A 19,245-nucleotide genomic window follows, 5' to 3' on the forward strand; every position below is an offset into this window, starting at 1 on the left:
AACAATTACAATGATTTAGGTTATTTCACCATCTGTAGTGAATTATATCATGAAATGTTTCAGGGAGAAATGTCTAAGCATTAAGGTCAAGGCCAAATACAACTAAATGCATTTGACCTAAATGCCACTCTATTAAACACCAGCAACAAATTCAAGTTTTGAACAAAGGAAGTTTTATGCCAACAATGTCCAGAAATGCCATTGACTTCTCTGTAATCAGGAGTGATGGTTAGCATTTAATATCCATCTTGAATATCATGGATATTCAACAGTAGTGTCCTGCTTTGCCCTACATTGAATCATATTTCTCTGGATTCCCTGAAACCCAAAGTGATGAGCCATGAATTATCTTTGCTCATATAAACTGACCTTGTGGTGGATGCTCCAATCAAACTTTTTTTAAAGTTTTACTTTTATTTCACCCGGTCTCAAATTTTCGCAGTGGTGCAGGCTACATTTTAAGTGTTTAATTTTACACAATACAACCAGTTCGATCAAAGATATTCTTATCTTTGTCATTTTGTCAGTTAAACAAGCCTTCATGAGAATGAAAAATCCATAGATTGTTTTAATTATTTTATTAAAAAAAGAACTATATAAATGAACAATATTTTAACTGTGTAGCAGTGTACAAACATCACATAGAATTATGTATACATTGTTTTTATTTTTTGTTTTTGATAGAAATTAACTTGAAAGATAAGAAATTAGAAGAAGATTAGAAGATATATATATATATATATATATATATATAGTGTACATGTATGTAGAGGGAAACATTTGGAGTTCAGTCTTCCTGCTTTTGGGCCTATAGAGAATACTGAAAAGAAAAAAAAAGAATATTTAATTTTCCAGGGATTCACTAAGCCCTGTATTAGCTCTCTGGAAGTAAGAAACCCACAAAGACAAGGTCAGACGTTCTTTTGTTGTCTCAAAGCTAATATTTTAGTGAAAGCTCCATTATAATTTATTATAAAAAAATTTTCAGCAGACTTTCAGTCCAGAACTCAATCTTATCACGTTCATTTCCAGACCGTTTTTAAATATTTTTGTAAATATTTTTATACAAAGGTAAGTGTAGAAGATATAATTCAGATAGAAGTGAACAGTAAGATTTTCATCTGTTTATTTCTACTTTCTCGAATGGACCCCAAGGTCTTTAGATGTGTCCGTTATATCGATATTGAAATGCATTATTGCTGAGCCTTAAACCTTTAAATTAGTGTAAATGTTCAGAAAAATAATTATTCGAAGTTAAAAAAAAAATAACATTGAGTCATTTTGGGGAAAAACTGAATAAGCGAGTGGCCTGTTGACAATGACTAAAATGTCACGTCTTACTGCGTTATAACACCCCGGTGACATTTTCGTGAAATAAAAAAGAGGCGTGTTCTTGGAAATTGTTTGGGCTTTCGAATAAAGACCGTTTTCAGTTCAGTAAATCTGCAGATCTTCATCTGTGACTGTAGGAACAACACAAGAAGACGTATGACGTGAAGATCAGATTATCTGCACTTCCTTCCATGTCCAGGAACAGGAACAACAACTGGCTCCCTACACGGTGTGAAGTGCACTATGTGAATTAACAGATATATTGCTACGCATTGTACTCCGTTATGCTTTTCAAAAAACTCCCATATGTCTGGTCAGAAAATGTATTACTTTTTATCTAATAAAACCAATTCCCTGAGTGTAAAATATGCAGTATAATGACCGTGGCCGTGCACTACGTAGGGAGCAAGGAGCAGTTTGAGACGCTGCCTTAAAAAGCGTCACAAAAGCTTTTACACACAACGGAAGAACCATTTACAATATGGCGGCACCCGTGTGGCCGTAGAAACAACGTGATACCTTTAATTCTTAGTAATTGAAATTAAAAAACCTAAAGGCGAAACACACATATTTTGCTTCGGGACACAACGAAAACAAGTACGGCTAGAATACCCGTTCTCTTCTGGTGTGTTTTCTACTCTGTACAGTTAGTTTTTAGAAGGGGAACGATGAACGCTGCTCTGCACGCTGTGAGACCCACAGTAAACTTAAATTCTAATAGTTTACGGCACAGCGTTTCAGCAGGAAAGCATATTATAGAAAGGTGTTTTCTTGTTTTGACCAACACTAGTGAGCCTGTCATTTTGTTTTATTTCGCAGGGATTCACTGACGGTTCAAATGTTGCTATTAGAGGACGTTCTTTAATTTAGTTCTTGTAATTCTTATAACTCTTAAGTTTTAATTCTACCATCTTTCAGCTCTGAAGTTAAGAAGGCCATAATTTACTGTTTAGAAAAATATACACTTTTCTCACGAACAATTTATCGTTTTATCTGTTTATAATTCCTGAGTTTACAATTGCATCTGTATTGGTTTAGTATTTAAGTGAACTCTAGATTTGAGTGCAATCATAATAAGTTTATACAAAATATTTAATATTATTTGCTGTATGATCTTCAGATAGTTGTAAGTATTCAGGGACCAGGTTAAGGCAGTGTTTAGAGATGACCAAAAAAATGCGTGCATATAGGTTGTTTTAAGGACATTTATACATATTTACTTGTTTAACATGTCATTTATCTCTACACACTTTATGTTAAGTGAGAAAGACTTGCCAATTCAGCCATAAAATCACACATTTGACAGTGTAATAAATGCTGCCAAGTTTCTACATTAATCAATTACTGTAGTTCATGTATTTGTATTATTTATTAATATTGTACCCATCAAAATTTTGTTGTATGCTCTTTCATAGATTTCTGAGATTCCTGAATGAGACAAAACCATTGAGATGGCTTCATATAAACCGACTAAAGTCCAGGCATATCCAAAACTAGGAGAGAGGGTAACAGAGGATACGCTTTACTGGAAAAACTACAAGGTATTCATATTTTGCTAAATGTGCTACTGGTTCATTTCCATTATAAATATCATAATAAAAATAATAATAGCATTAATAACGTGTTTGTAATTTTTGTCTTCCAGGCTCCTGTGCTGATAAAAGAGTTTGGTGCTGTGACAAAAATTGAGTTTTCACCACAGCCACCTCACAATTATGTAGTAACAGCCTCAACCAGAGTAAGTCTGTCTCCTGTAACCAAACAGAAATGATTATGAACAGCTTTTTTTTTTTTTTTTTTCAAATAAATATATGTAACATTTTCAGTATCAACAAAATAAAAAAATGGACATCTGTAGTATTAATTTATTTCATGTAAGCATAGCTTGGAGTAAGCATGTACTATTAACCACTAAAACAGTATACACATCTAGTATGCGCACCACCTCTGACACACTAGATCCACCATCCTTTCAACAGTTAACATCCATATTGTCAAGAGCCCTGTCACAAAAATATATATTTTTTCCATCTTCCTGTGGTAATGATTTACAGTTTAGCGTACAGATGCTGTAGCTGCACTGGACAAACTAGAAAAGCAATAATGCTTTAGCAGATATGAATATGTACTGATTAATTCAGGCTTGCTAATTGTACAGGCCTCCATGTATAAAAGAACTGTTCAAGAACTGTTTTAAATGCTTAACATGCATTTAAAATCATTTATGGACACTATCTTGAAGCAAATAAAACAAACAGAAAATATAATGCTTAACATTCCTCATATGTATTTCATTTCAGATTCAGGTGTATGGACCACACTCCCAAGAACCTTTGCGGAGTTTCACTCGTTTCCATGACACAGCATATGGAGGAAGTTTCCGGGGTGATGGAAAGCTGCTGGTGGCTGGAAGTGAAGAGGGGCTCATACGATTATTTGACATCAGTGGCCGAGTAGCTCTCCGGCAGTTCACAGGCCACTCCAAGTATGTTTGTTTGTTTGTGTTTGTGTGTGTGTGTTTTTGTCTGTCTGTTTTAGGGTTGGAAAATAATTCAATATCAATATCGCTATAGAAAATTCAATAAAAGTAATTACATTTTTAATCTGTCACTGACTGACATTCATTATATTGAGTGATGTTCGTAGACCCCCTCCCAACTTGGTATATTGTGATTGATGAGACTGTAGAGAACGCGCCTAGCAATGTGCATATACAGTATTTACAGAAAGAAATGCATGACTAAGAGAAAAGAGAAATAGTGTTTGTTTGGTTTACTTCTGAGAGCAAGTTGGATGAGAGCTGGCAGTTGTTCACCCTCTTGACTCTGGACAATACTGTGGGTTTCTCTTCTCCACAGGGCAGTGCATGTGACTTCATTTCTTTCTGATGGCTATCGTGTGGTGTCTGGGTCTGATGATTTGTCTTGTCGGGTGTGGGACGTGGCCAGTGGTACACAGCTCAGCTCTTTTACAGAACATACTGACTACATCAGAGCAGTTGCTTCCAGCAGGCTCAATCCAGACCTCTACGTCACTGGTATCTGTCATTCAGCAATTACATTCACTTTTTATACATCATGTTTATGTATATGTTCAGTAGGAGCTGCATTTTAGTTGAAATAAACATTTAAGCATGTGCAGAGGATAAAATAGGATGCATATGTATATTTGTGTATACATCAGGCACATTGTTAGACCCAGTGGTTCATTATATGCCCTGTTTAAGCAGCTCAATCTATTTATTTGTAGAACCTCTACAAGAGTTGTAGTCACAGCACTGTAGTTAATATTTTAAAAACCGTAGAAATGTTAGAGCTGTGCTGTTATTATTAAAAATAACATGGTCTTTCGTGACAGGTTCTTACGACCACACGGTGAAACTGTTTGATGTGCGAGTAGGAGGCAGCGTAATGACTATGCAGCATGGTCATCCTGTGGAGAGTGTACTGCTTTACCCTTCAGAGGCTCTGATGGTGTCCACAGGTAATAAATTTGATATTACTGAATGAACCGTGGCTCCTTTTTTTCCTCTTTCACCTGAATATTCTGCTTTTCATAGGATTTCACATAATATCTGTACCTCTGTACTGTAAACTGTTGTATGAAAATAACAGTCCAAGTGTTTTTTAACTGCAGATTAGTGTTTGCTTTCGTGTAGCGGTACGGTAGTGTCATGGTAGTTTATGTGGCTTGTGTCCTGAACAGGGGGGCGGTACGTGAAAGTCTGGGACTTGTTGAAAGGAGGCCAGCAGCTTGTCACTCTGAAGAATCATCATAAAACTGTCACATGTGCATGTCTAAGCACGACAGACAACAAGTTACTTACTGGCTCACTTGACAGGTGTGTTTGTTCTCACAGTATGCATTATAAAATGGCTCATTTGTATATATTTCTTTAGTAATGATTGTCTTTGATTTAGAAATGGCACTTCAAGTGCAGTACTACTGTAACCATATCAGTTATACCAGAACAGACAGGTAACATTCACCTCATTTTCTCTCTTCTGCAGGCACGTGAAAGTATACAATTCCTCTTACAAAGTTGTCAATACATTTGACTATGCAGCATCTATCCTTAGTCTGTCTGTCGCAGTAAGTATTGCATCGTGAATGCTCAAATATCTGAGACCACACAGCTTGTTAACCATTGTTGTTCTCATTAATCACCTTTTTGTGTGTGCTCTTCTAGCCAGATGATGACGTGATAGCTGTGGGGATGACAAATGGTGTGTTAAGTGTCAGACACAGAAAACACACAGAAGATAAACAAGAAGTGCTTGGCAAAAAGAGGCGAACTCCAACATATAGGGTCTTCATCAAGGGGAAAAACTACATGCCTAAACATGTATGTTCACAATATAGGATAATGTAGCCACTATTGTGGCAGATTCTGATATGAATGGGCTTTGCTATATTCTGCCATGTTCTTTTGCAGTTACTTAAAAATTGTTCATGGGATATTTGTGAGAGCTTGTGTCCCATTTTCTGAGGGTTGACAAAATCCTTTAGAAAAACACAAATGCGGGATCTCAAGCCCAAACAAGGTCATAGTATTGGACAAGCCAGATTTGTTTTTATAGTAAAGACTTAAATAAAGCATGCTCAATGTGCACATTTACATACTGATTCAGTAATGCTGTATCCTTTCCTTTTTAATGACTTTCTTTTCTCTCTTCCTCCAATCTCAGGATGATTTTTTGGTCAGTAAAACAGTGAAACCGCATTTACAGAAATACGACAAACTTCTGAAGAGCTTCCAGGTGTCTAAAGCACTCGATGCAACACTTGAGGTAATAAAAATACATTCATGTACAAACATAATTCATGCTGAGTTGTCAGTCCTGATTTTTGTCTAATGTAGGTTTCTTGTGGAATGTCAGTGGCTGCTTGATGTGTGATTAAATGATTTCCCTATGACGGTTGGGAATAGGCTATTTTTTGGGGTGCTCTTCTGAATACGTGAAATGATTTATACAGTTGTATGAATATTGTGTATCTCACTCTTCCAGCATTAATGTAGAGAATATATTAGACAAACAGTGATTCACTGTGAATAAGTAGTGATAACAGAATACTGTGTTTTTAGTCATGGAGACGTTTCAAAAAACCAGAGGTAACTGTAGCAGTCATGATGGAGCTGAACCGCAGAGGAACCCTAAAGAACGCACTTGCGGGACGTGATGAGAAGAGTTTGACCACGCTACTTCTTTTCCTCATTAAGTAAGTGTACACACATTCAGTTGTGCGCATACAGCAATATTAATGCAAAGGAAATGACCCATGGATATTTATAGTATTGACTCTTCCTTGTGCTTCTCTTTGAAATGTATCACTATGTCACACTAGTAAACTGCGTCATTGCCTCTTTAGGAATATAACAGATACGCGGTTTTCCAACCCACTGCTGAAAGTAGCAGATATGGTCACGGGTGAGTCTTTCTTCCTCTCTGTGCCTATATATAACCCATCTTTGCTCAGAGTAGCTACAAATGTGCTTTGTTTCACAATACTATTACAGGGCTTTTTATACATACCTTGTTTGTTCATCATGTAGAATTCCTATTAAAATGTATTCATACCACCAAGGTTCCCCCATTGTTGCTTTTATAAATGGACACATAGTCAGTATAATGTGATAATATAATTAATTCTTAAAAGTAATGAACTACTTAATGTCAAAATTAAAACATTTAACATTTTTACAAAGTAATGCCAATTTAAAATATGTAATGTAAGATAAGGGATTACATAAACATTCTCTCTGACTGACCTAATTCAATACAGGACCAGGCAATTAGTGCTATTAATCTCACAATTTGTGAACTGGAGACCACCTGGGTGCAGCAAATGTGTCTTAATACTATAGGACTATAAAAACCGTGTGTGGATGGCCCAGTCATTGGTTAATCTGTACAACTGGCTATAAATACACCATGTAAACAAAAGGACACTCCACACAAATATAAAAAGTCATAGAAAATTCAGGATCTGGATCCAAAAAAATTCAAGTTTGAGTTCAGATAAATGTATCATTACGAAATACACAGTGAAATTGAGTGACCATGCAAGGAGACTAGTAAGAGAGGCCACCATGACTGCACTGAAGGAGCTGAGCAGCTGAGATGGTTATAACGGTTAATTAGATTCTTCACCATTCAACGCTTTATTGGAGAGTGGCAAAGAGAAAGCCTATGTTGAGTTTGGTGTATATTAAAAGTACAGTTCACCCAAAGGCATGTGGGATACTTACGGTCAGCTGGAAGAAGGTTCTTTAGTCTGATGGGACCTACATTTAGATTTTTGCCCATCAGACTAGATTCTGTATGGTGGATACTGAACAATACACCAATACACATTACCACAAACACACCATTCCAACTGTGATGCATGTTGGTACCAACATCATGCAGTGGAGATCTTCTTGGCAGCAGGCTTTGCCAGTCTTGTAAAGGTAGAAGGTAAAAAGAATGTAGTAAATCATTGGGAAATCCTGGAGGACTATTCCATTTTTAGTCTGCAAGTAACTGGGTGAAGTTTACATCAAGATATGACCTGAACCATACAGCAAATACTAAGCATTAATGTTAAAAAACACAAGTTGATTGGAGTGGCTGAGCCAAAGTCCTGATCTAATTCCACTAGAGAGTTTGTGGCTGGGCTGGAAAAGGGCTGTTCATGCCCAATGCTTATGCAGCCTGACAGAGCTTCAGCACTTTTTCTAAAAGGAACAGAGTGAAATTGATTTACCCAGATGTGCAAGTGTAGTCAAATCCCCACACGCGATGCTGCGATTGGTAATTACAGACTTGAAGATGGTAAATATATATGCAATCATTTATATTACATTAAATATTTTTACTCAGCAGTGGCACAGTGTTGCAACAGGTAGCGTCACTGTCACATAGCTCCAGGTTCCTGAGTTTGTGGATACATGTTCTCACTTGGGTCTCAGGTGGTTTTCATTTTTTTTGTTGAAAATCTAATGTTGACTGTTTATAAAAGCAATAAAAGGGGGAAAACATCCAAGTTAAATACGTTATAGGCACTCTAGTTGTACAGTTAGATACTCTAGCTAATTTTTCTGAGCACATTTTTTGGTCATTCTCCAGCCCTCAGAGGTCTCTGTCTGAGGGTGGCAGAAAACATGTGCAGCAACACCTGAGCTATAGCAAGTAAATTGTTTAACTAGGACATGTACCTTTATATGGTATGTGTGGCTGAGCAATATTTTAGAAATGTATACTTGCCTCCAGTTGTTGTCAATAAACCAAGACTTGTTTTACGACCACATTTATTTCTATAGTTTAGCAGAGGAGCTACCAAACACTAAACATAGTGTCATTGTTTGCATCTGGAATATTTGTAAATAAATAATCATTGAAATGACTAGTGAGAATTAAAAAAATAAGCATATCTAATAAACTGGAAACAAACTACTAAAACACTGGTAAATGTCTGTTATGTTGTATTCCATACAGAGTGGCTTGTTAGGTATCACTGATTGTTGTTTTGGAACTCTTAAGTTTACCAAGTTTTTTGTGTGTAGATCTGTATTATGATGTGGTGCCTCAGTCTCCTGTGGTGGAGCGACTGCTGCAGCGTCTCATGGAGTTGCTGGGTCGTGAAGCCGAGCTTCAGCAAGAGCTTTTGCAGGTTCTTGGAATTCTGGACACACTCTTTGCTTCACTGACCCCACGGAAAGGGGTGTCTGGGCCTGTGGCCCCACCGATCATGCAAGGGACACAGCTACAGGCTGCCTGACAGGGGACTGTGAGACTTGGGATTAAAAAACAAAGCTGTACATAACATATGAATATGATTAAGCTAGCTAGTACATAATTGTGTTTAACATTGAAAGCCTTTGATGAAAACTATCAGTGCTTGTTCAGTATTCACAGAATTTCCCCCTATATTTTATATGTGCATGTATAAAAACGTTTCTTATGAAGTCTTACTGAGGTTTTTTCTGATGCTGACATTTTTCATTTCAGTGATTTGCACCAAGAAATGGCATTTGAGTCAGCCTTTCTGTGCAAAAAGGGAAATACCCAGGTGAAATTTGGAAGTTTTCTCAGGATGCAGAGAGAAACGTAACAGGCTTGAGTTTGTTGTCCAAAATGTTTTGTTGCAGTCAGGTAAATGTTGAAAAAAAAAAAATTAAATCCTGTTAAATGCTGTTTAAAAATTGATTACCAAACAGTTTGATTGATGAATAATTTAGGATTTGCTTGAGAGCCACTGCAAGCAATAGTGTTTCTCAGAATATAATTAATTGGGAAATATTCTAGGAGATCTTGATGACATGGTGAGGGAATGTACCTCTCGCAGCTTGTGAAAAGAAGGGTTGAGTTTGGTAAATGTCTGAACTCTCGAGATATTTTAGCAGTGCAATTAGGGTAAAATGCTTAAATGGACAATAGTACTTCAAGATTTGTAGATGAGAAGAGTGGCTTTATACAGGCCCTGGACTGGGGGAAGCCCTGCCTCTGAATAAAGGAAATGAAAGCTGAAGGGTGAGATGTTCAGAGGACAAATTTCTGTCCTTGCCTAATCTAGTTTCTGTGAAATTATCAATGAACAATGGCATCTGTGCTCTGAATCGAAACTGGGGAGATCTGGTGATTGCTGCTGAAAATAATAGCAAAAGATAAATGGTTTACAATGTGTAATGATCATATTTTATTAAGAATTGTCACATTTTTCATGTTTTACAGCTTAAAGCATCTGATTGTGCAGACAATTTTATTAAATTAGTTATATGTGGCAAATATCAGAGACAGTATGTTTTTGTCTGCTTTTGGACTAGAATTTCAGGCATACTTGTTGGAGATGTGGGTGAGATTGGGTAAACCATTTCCATATATTTTGGGACTGTCAAGCCATTCACCAGTATTGGTCTCAAATTCATGATCATATACAGAATGTCTTTTCATTTGTTAATCCTTTAACATTTGAAAACCTTTTTTGGTAATGTGTCGGAGGATAAACTGATAGCAAGTAAAGAGGCGCACATGAGCTGGCTCAAACCTGAACCACCAACATCTTAAGACTAGATAAATGTTGTGCAAGATCTACACAATAGAAAAAACGTCTTTCTCTCTAAAAGTACAGAGAGATACCTTCTACAAAATATGGTTCAACAGATGGAATATGTCAAGCCATTTATGTCTGATTTTATATAAAGCTGGCTGCTCTACAAATTGTGCACAAATTTGTACATTCATGTCAATGACGTGTTTACAATTGGCCTCCCTGCTACCCAATGTTTTTTTGTTTTCAGCTAAATGTTAAAAGCAATGTGAAAGCAAAAGCAAATAAACCCTTATGCTATTTTAATAGCATGTGCTTTCTCAATAAAAGAGTTTATATAAATTCAGACAGAGAGAGAGATGTATACATTTAAATCAATATTTGAATTTCTTTATTTCACTGGACTTTGACTCATCTCTGTTCATTAAAATTTGATATGTAGTTATTATTTCCCTAAAGCCTTAAAATAGCCGTAGACATAACTCTAAACCACCTCTTTCTTTCAGTACTGGTAGATCTATGAATATGATTTTAGTCCCTGCTTTTGTCTCCACCCATGGCATGGGTCCCTAAGGATTGTATGAAACACCTGTCTACCTGTCTGAGTCTGGTTTTGGAAACCAGCACTGCAGATTCAAAGGGTGTTGATAACCCTGATGTGTCTAGCGGATAAAAACACCACAAGGACAAATTAAGATAGAAACTTTGATTTTCATTTATATATATTTGTATATTAATGTGTGTGTTTGCTATCCAAATAAATACTAGTATCTCCATTATTGATTTTTAGTTTGATACACAATTTGAGCACAGCAGCTGTCCAATCAATTTCATGATTAATGGACCAATATAAATGCTACAAGATAACTTGGAATAAAATATTTTACAATGACTTCCAGTGAAAGTTGAGAAGGTTTTTTTTTCCTTCTATAAAGTTAGTACTTTTGATATGTATGTTTTTCTTTGGACAGTGATATAAATACTTGATACGATTCTGTCACATATGCACTGGCTACATTATATTATATAAATTTATATTTAATAGGTGTTATTTTAAAGTCTATATTCTCACTTAGGCACAGCTCTGAGGGCCATATGGTTGAGTACGTGGCGATTCTTCACCAATCAGTTCACCCTATTTCCATGACGCGGACCAATAGCGATGCGCCGTGCATTGCGTCACTGTGGGCGATTCCTAAGTGAACTCGTACTCTGATTGGACGGTTCTTCTCGGGAGGAAGTGCTGTAATGGTGTAGAGTTGTAGCGCTAAAACCGGCTTGCAGTGACACCTAAATATAGGAAAATCGGTGAGTTTTAACTTGTACATATAGTGCGATGTCTTTCTTACAGTTATTCTTAATTATGCCCTTTGATGTTACTGTAAAACGGTACTTTAACCCGAACACCGCTTTAGATGGCTTCATCTTCGAGTTCCCGTTCCACCTTAAAAAGTGTAGTTTTTACATTGTGCTTGAGGCACGATTTAAGGTGGAACGTAAACCTGAAATTATACCAAATGTATAGCTAAGTATAAAGGTGATGTGAAGTGTTGTCTAATGTAAGTGTACACATTGTTTACGGCATTATATACATCTAATGCATATGGTTAAATATGATTTACAACACTTTAAGGGGTTAAAACACAAACAAGGACAGCATTTGAATTCAGGAATGAAGAACATGAACGTTTTTAACAACTTTTTCGAAAAGAATCAGTGTTTAAATTGATAACTGCCATTCATAAGTTTTCAGAGGAATTAACGGTTGTATGAATCACAGGGGAGTATGATGTCAATATTGCCCACTGAAGTTTGCCTCAATTAAATTGCACCCACCGAGTGCATATTTCATTCATGGAGATGTCAACAAGTCATTCACCGTTTAATATGAAATAGTTTACTGCAGAGAAACATATAAACTCAAATATCTATATATTGGTGGTGATTAACGGTTGGAATATCTCCGACACAAATATAGCCTTTTAATATACCTTCCAAATTAAATTGTAAATCTGCTTGTTTTTCTGTTAACTGTTGACACTGGGAAAGCAATGGTACATGATTTTGCCGTAAAACACCCTAAATATACCCCCCCCCCACCATAAATTCATAAGGTACGTTTTAAACCTAACCTTATTTCAGATATTGTAAATTAATAACTTTGGCAGCAGGCATGTATTCAAAAATATTATTAATAATTTTCTTTAGGGTAGCTTTTTAAAAAAATCTGTGATTTAGAATTCTGCAGTTAACCCTTTTCACGCTTGCTTCCTCCACAGGCACTCTGTGTGTGGAGAAAAGACTGAAGAGAAGAGGATGGAACTGTGGCCTTTGCTGCTCTGTGTCTCACTCGGTGTAGTTCACATCTCCAGTAAACCAATGGAGAAGAAAGACCGTGTTCATCATGATGCTCCACTCAGTGAGAAGCAGCATGAGGATGATGAGAATTTTGACTATGACCATGAGGCCTTTCTTGGCCAAGAGGAGGCAAAGACATTTGACCAGCTGACTCCTGAAGAGAGCAAGGAAAGACTAGGGTATATGTAATTGCTCACACAAATGCAGGCCTTTCTGACCAATATGATGGCCAGTGATGATACTCAATTTCTCTTTTTGTGTCTTTGTCTTTACACAGTATTATCATTCAAAAAATAGACGAGGATAAAGATGGCTTTGTTACTGTGGAAGAGTTGAAGAAATGGATCAAACATGCTCAGAAGCGCTGGATCTACGATGACGTTGACCGGCAGTGGCAGTCTCATGACCTTAATGGAGATGCATATGTTTCCTGGGAAGAGTACAAGAATGCTACATATGGCTACATTCTTGGTGTGTTTTGTATTTACAAATGTAGACAGACAGTAACAGATTAAGTAGTCATTACTGAGTTGAGTGATAAACTTAGCCCATGATATTATCTGACTCACGGTAATGGGTTCAGCTTTGATGTTCTTTCAACATTTTGAACAAAACTGCAGTGAAGAAAAAGAACATTTTGCACAACTTTCTAACAATGCTAGAGAGTTCAACTATTTCCTGGCTAAGTATCAGCAAAAACCCTAACATATTACATAAAGAGGAGCTAAGTTGCTTATTTTGCTGACTAAATTGACCAAGCAGGAAGTTTGGCTTCAGAGGGTAGACCCCAGGGAAGCAGGAGTAATGCTGGTGCTAATTGTTTGCAGGTGCAATTGCATTTGATGGTATAATTAACAGACTGTATATTCTCCATAATGCAATATTGCAATGCACAATGCATTTTTACACTGCTAGCTTTATATATTGGAATTTTGTGAAAGTTTGTGTAGGTAACTGATGATTGTCTGTTTCGGTGCAGATGAGTCTGATCCTGAAGATGGTTTTAACTACAGGCAGATGATGGCAAGAGATGAGCGGCGTTTTAAAATGGCTGACAAAAATGGTGACCTGCATGCAGATAAAGAGGAGTTCACAGCCTTCCTTCACCCTGAAGAGTATGACTACATGAAGGATATTGTAGTTTTGGTATGTCTAAAAGCTTTTAGTAAGATGTTTACATTTATGTTGTGTTAAAGTAGCAATGCTGTTGTGAGTTTCTATATGATAATTTTATAAATAATCATTTTAATTAATAATAATAATTTTTGCCAAATATAACTCTGGGTAAACGTTTGGGTAAAGTTCGCATTACCATCCAATTTTGTTTATGTTGCTAATGGTTAATATTTAACTTTCTGATCATTAGGAGACCATGGAGGACATTGATAAAAATGGAGATGGTTTAATTGACTTGGAAGAGTACATTGGTGAGTAGTACGGGGGGGGGGATAAATATTATTGTGTAAAAGTCCCTTTTGTTTGATTTGTTTTTTTAATTGTAACCTCATGATTAATTTTCACCTTTTTTTCTGTTTCCTCCCCACCATCCAATCTCCCTTAGGTGACATGTACAGTCAGAATGTAGACTCAACAGAGCCAGAGTGGGTTAAGACAGAGAGAGAACAGTTCACTGAATTTAGAGATAAAAATAAAGATGGCCACATGGATAAGGAGGAGACAAAGGACTGGATTCTGCCCTCAGACTACGATCATGCAGAAGCAGAGGCCAAACACCTGGTCTACGAATCTGACACAGACAAGGTGAGAGTGAGCACCAATATCACAATTCTCAGAGACGTATGTAAAATTAAAATGAAAGTAAAAACTGCTTTTGACCTGTATTACACTGAAAACATCACAACACACACACAGAGAAAGATCACCTTACCTACCGTGGAATACAGGCTTGGTTATGCTTTGTGAGTGTTTTGCTGTGGTTGTCAGAGTTTGCCTTGAATCTGTACAGGGCACAGTGAAATCTCAAGTCTATAAAAGCATTCCAAAGCTAAATGTACAGCCATGTGTAAGAAGGCTTTGTCCTAGACACAGTTCCTGAGTCCTGCAGTTTTCTGTGAAAGCTTTTAATGGTTGTTAAAATATTTGGTTAAATGTCCTTAATTTTGTCACTTACTCTGTTAAATATTCTTTTTAATTAAGTTCTAAAGCAAAAATAGTTTTTATTTACTATGGAATAAACTGTTCTCCCCGTGTTCGCGTGGGTTTCCTCCGGGTGCTCTGGTTTCCTCCCACAGTCCAAAAAACACACGTTGCAGGTGGATTGGCGACTCGAAAGTGTCCGTAGGTGTGAGTGTGTGAGTGAATGTGTGTCTGTGTTGCCCTGTGAAGGACTGGCGTCCCCTCCAGGGTATATTCCCGCCTTGCGCCCAATGATTCCAGGTAGGCTCTGGACCCCCCCGCGACCCTAAATTGGATAAGCGGTTACAGATAATGGATGGATGGATGGAATAAACTACGATACATGTCAATTATTTTAGTCAGTTTCAAGTTTTTTCTTAGAAAACTGTCGGTACCAAAATATTTGTTCACGTCTGTATAACCATTCATAACCTGTCATAAACACCCAGCATACACAATGGTAGTGAGCTATGCATATCTACAGGGTAACATCTAAATATATCCAGGTGAGGTAACCCCTCTTAGATACTATGTCGATGAATGAAACAGGAACAGTAGTTTTGTCTGATCATAACTTCTGGTGCAACTTATTTTGTGTGTGTGTGTGTGTGTGTGGTTGTGTTCTGATTGCAGGATGGACAGCTCACAAAGCAGGAGATTGTGGATAAATATGACTTATTTGTTGGAAGCCAAGCTACAGATTTTGGAGAAGCTCTAGTAAGACATGATGAGTTTTAATCCACTACAACTTGTGTGTATTAAATACAAAATGGACAATAATTTATTTCACAATTTTCTTTGTATACAGTCCAACTTGTGTAAACTTCCATAACCAAGAATGCTGTCATTTTTCTATTTTTGTAAAATGAAATGACTGAAATGTTTAGTTAACTTTTATTCGTAGAAAGTAGACATAAAGCTTATTTTGTATTTAAATGCACTGAATTATAAAGATCCTCAACACTAAAATCTAAAAAGTGTTTACAGTTTTCCAGCAGCACACACCAATTGTAGGAATGATTATAATAGTGTTTTCTATCAGTGTATTCAAACTTTATGGCATGTTTAGTATCCAGTGTAGGTCAGGAATTTTCACTGTAGGCTAAAGAGTGAAATTCAAAATTATTGCAGTGGTGCATATAAATATTTTAACCACACTCCTGAAATATTTTTGTTTATGACATATGAATCACAAATAACCACTACTAAAAATGTTTTTGCTAGCACATTTAAGATTCATTGTAAACTTAATGTGTTAAATTTTTGTAAACTAAGTCATGTATTATGAGTCAGTGCTGCTTCTGTCAGTAATTCTGGTCTCCACACTTTAAACACTATTCATGGTTTGGATTATTTTATCTTGAAGATAATGACTTAAAACCTCTCCTTCTGTGAGTTTATATGTCCAATGAAAAGTTCTCTTTTCTGAAGTGCCTTTTCACCATTTCAATCAGTGCTGTATGTTTAAAAAATGTCTGATTTAATTTAGAAATGTAATTAAAAATAACAAGAAATTTGCTGCTTTCATCTTTAAATATGTTGTAAATATGTTTAAAGTCGTTATGTGAATCACACACATACAGGCAGTGTAAATACAACACAGGTTCTGCAGCTGAGTGGCTTTTCACAATAAACAATTGTCAGAAAGGAACTGAAAGTTTTCTTTTGTAATTCATGACTGATTTTAAGCCTTCGGAGTGAAGAGCTACACTAACAGTAGTATTATAACTGTATATGTACAATAATGATTTACTGAATTTTATTTTTTGTGAAACCTATTGGGGTGGTACGGTGGCGCAGCAGGTAGTGTCACAGTCACACAGCTCCAGGGGCCTGGAGGTTGTGGGTTTGATTCCCGCTCCGGGTGACTGTCTGTGAGGAGTTGGTGTGTTCTCCCCGTGTCCGTGTGGGTTTTCTCCGGGTGCTCCGGTTTCCTCCCACAGTCCAAAAATGCACGTTGGTAGGTGGACTGGCAACTCAAAAGTGTCCGTAGGTGTGAGGGGGTGTGTGTGTTGCCCTGTGAAGGATTGGCGCCCCTCTAGGGTGTATTCCCGCCTTGCGCCCAGTCATTCCAGGTAGGCTCTGGACCCACCACAACCCTGAACTGGATAAGGGTTACAGATAATGAATGAATGAAACCTGTTGGGCTCCACAGTGGGAAATCTGTTTGAATGTTGACCTTATTCTTAAAAACATATCTAGGATCTCTCCCCAGTGTTACCAAAGACATCCATGAGTGTGAATCCATGTAAAAAAAAATTCTAAATCTTATGGTTCTCCTACACTGTCACTCCCTCATCCCTCTCCAGAGCAATGCTAACCAACAAGGACATATGTTATTTGACTTAAAAGCAGTGTTCTCTAAGCCAGTTGAGCTGTCCAGTGTCATGAACAACCCAGTGGTTGATTGAGAGTAAAATGAATAGTTTTAAACATAGCAAGCCTAGTTTTGCCAGACCACAATTGGTTGCAAAATATTTCTCATAAAGGTGTCAGTGACATTTTAGCAATGGGGAGGCAGCAATACATCTCCAAAAGCTTTATAAACCCAAAATGGCTCCTTTTTAGACATACTATTACTTATACAGGTGGCTCATAAAGTATGTACTACATTGTGAAATATTTGAGATTAATTTTGTTACTTGCACTGCTCTCCTTGAGCAATTAGTGAATGTTGGTTAAATTTAGTGGCGGCATGGTGGTGCAGCAGTGTGGCAGTCACACAGCTTCAGGGACCTGGAGGTTGTGGGTTCAAGTCCTGCTCTGGGTGACTGTGAGGAGTTTGGTGTGGTTTCCTCCCATGATCCAAAAACACACATTGGTGTCCGTAGGTGTGAGTGTGTCTTGGCCTGTGAAGAACTGGTTCCCCCTCCAGGCTGTGTTCCTGCCTTGCGCTCAATGATTCCAGCTTGGCTCCGGACCCACTCTCACACTGAACTGGATAAGTGGCTATACAGACAATGAATGAATGAATGGTTAAGCTTATACTATATGAACAAATGTTTTGGGACCACAGCAACTCAGCCACCGAGTGGCAGACCATGTATGCAGAGTGCATAAAAATACTGACAATGCTCTACTGAAATGCAGAGTTCCAAACTGCCTCTGTCATTAATATCAGCACAACATTCACCAGGAGCTTGACTGCATGGGTGTCAAATGCCATATAGCTGCATGCAAGCCTTACATCTTCAAGCACAGTGCCAAGTGCGGGATGGAGTGTCATATAGCATAACAAAACTGAATTCAGAAACAGTGGAAACTGGAAACGTGTTCAGGCTGGCAGTCTGATGGATAAGTCTGGGTCATGAACTGCCCCCGTGACTGTTAACGGGCCCATTATTTCGAGTGAAGTCAAACATTAATGCTTGGGAAGGCTTCCAACTTAGGAATTGTTTTGTTAAATCCTTATCTCTTCCAGCATGATTCTACCCCAGTGCACAAAGCAAGGTCCATAAAGGCATGCTTGGGTGAGTTTGGTTTGGAAAAACTTGAATTACTTAGACAGAGCCCTGAACTTAACCTCACGTAACAGCTTCAGGATGAATTAAAGCCAACGTATTTTTTCAACATCAGCGTCACACTTCACAAATTGTCTTCTGAATGAATGGATAAACATTCCCACAAACCTGCTCCAAAATCTGGTCTTCTTGGAAAGAGTGGAAGCTGTTACAGCTGCAAACGGTGACCCACTCCAATACTTTTGTCCTTATAACATACATCAGTGAACAAAACCATGTGTTTGTAAAAATCACCATAGTGCATCCAGGTGCATTCTCCTTCCCAGGTAAGCTATGTTCACACACCTAGCCATCTACATGTAAAAAAAAAAAGTGAGAACATCATTCGTCAGAACATACAATTTTTTCCACTGCTTCACTGCCCAGATCTAATGCTCATCTGCCCAAAGTATGCACTTTCAGTGGTGGACAGGGTCAGCATGAGCACTTGGTGCAATGCACTATCATAGTCAGCACTGTCATTGGGTCAGCATTTGTCCTTGCTTGGACCACTGTTATTATGTATTAACACTGCACTTTGCATTTGCATTTTGAAGGTGCTCACAACCAGACATCTGCGCAAGACAATTTGCTTCTTGTTAGTTGCTACCATCCTTAGATTTGCCCATTTTTCCTCATTTGTCCCACAAAAATGTCAAGCACTGACTGTTCACATTCTTCCCAATATATCCCAAACCATTCACTGAAGTCGGTGTAATGGGATAATCAATGTTATTCACTTTACTTGTCGTTGATTTAATCTTGTAGCTGATCAGTGTATACACACAACAGTGAATGAATGAATGAATATCTGGATAATTTTTAAAGGGCTTAAACACAGTTTATACAAAAAACAATTCAACGACTCTGACATAAACCAAGACAGGTT

The 19,245-nt window shown here is 37.4% G+C and overlaps 2 protein-coding genes across 3 annotated transcripts; both read left to right on the forward strand.

Moving 5' to 3' along the window:
* Positions 1-1,799: 1,799 nt before the first annotated feature.
* utp15 (UTP15 small subunit processome component) lies at positions 1,800-11,099 on the forward strand. Of its 2 annotated transcripts, none has more exons than XM_066684854.1 (13): positions 1,800-1,929; positions 2,748-2,873; positions 2,978-3,070; positions 3,633-3,817; positions 4,191-4,369; positions 4,690-4,815; positions 5,038-5,173; positions 5,343-5,424; positions 5,522-5,677; positions 6,021-6,122; positions 6,419-6,552; positions 6,703-6,761; positions 8,879-11,097. In XM_066684854.1, exons 2-13 carry the CDS (start codon positions 2,784-2,786, stop codon positions 9,091-9,093), a joined length of 1,557 nt encoding a protein of 518 aa, XP_066540951.1. In that variant the 5' UTR covers positions 1,800-1,929; positions 2,748-2,783; the 3' UTR covers positions 9,094-11,097. The 2 variants fall into 2 exon arrangements, with proteins under 2 accessions (XP_066540951.1, XP_066540952.1); XM_066684855.1 differs by having other exon boundaries at positions 1,810-1,957; positions 8,879-11,099.
* A 438-nt stretch (positions 11,100-11,537) lies between these two features.
* calub (calumenin b) lies at positions 11,538-16,491 on the forward strand. Its single transcript, XM_066685029.1, has 7 exons — positions 11,538-11,670; positions 12,642-12,899; positions 12,998-13,191; positions 13,700-13,866; positions 14,087-14,147; positions 14,282-14,481; positions 15,490-16,491. Exons 2-7 carry the CDS (start codon positions 12,679-12,681, stop codon positions 15,592-15,594), a joined length of 948 nt encoding a protein of 315 aa, XP_066541126.1. The 5' UTR covers positions 11,538-11,670; positions 12,642-12,678; the 3' UTR covers positions 15,595-16,491.
* Positions 16,492-19,245: the final 2,754 nt, after the last annotated feature.

Source organism: Hoplias malabaricus, chromosome 11, assembly GCF_029633855.1.
Source record: "Hoplias malabaricus isolate fHopMal1 chromosome 11, fHopMal1.hap1, whole genome shotgun sequence".
NCBI lineage: Eukaryota > Metazoa > Chordata > Actinopteri > Characiformes > Erythrinidae > Hoplias > Hoplias malabaricus.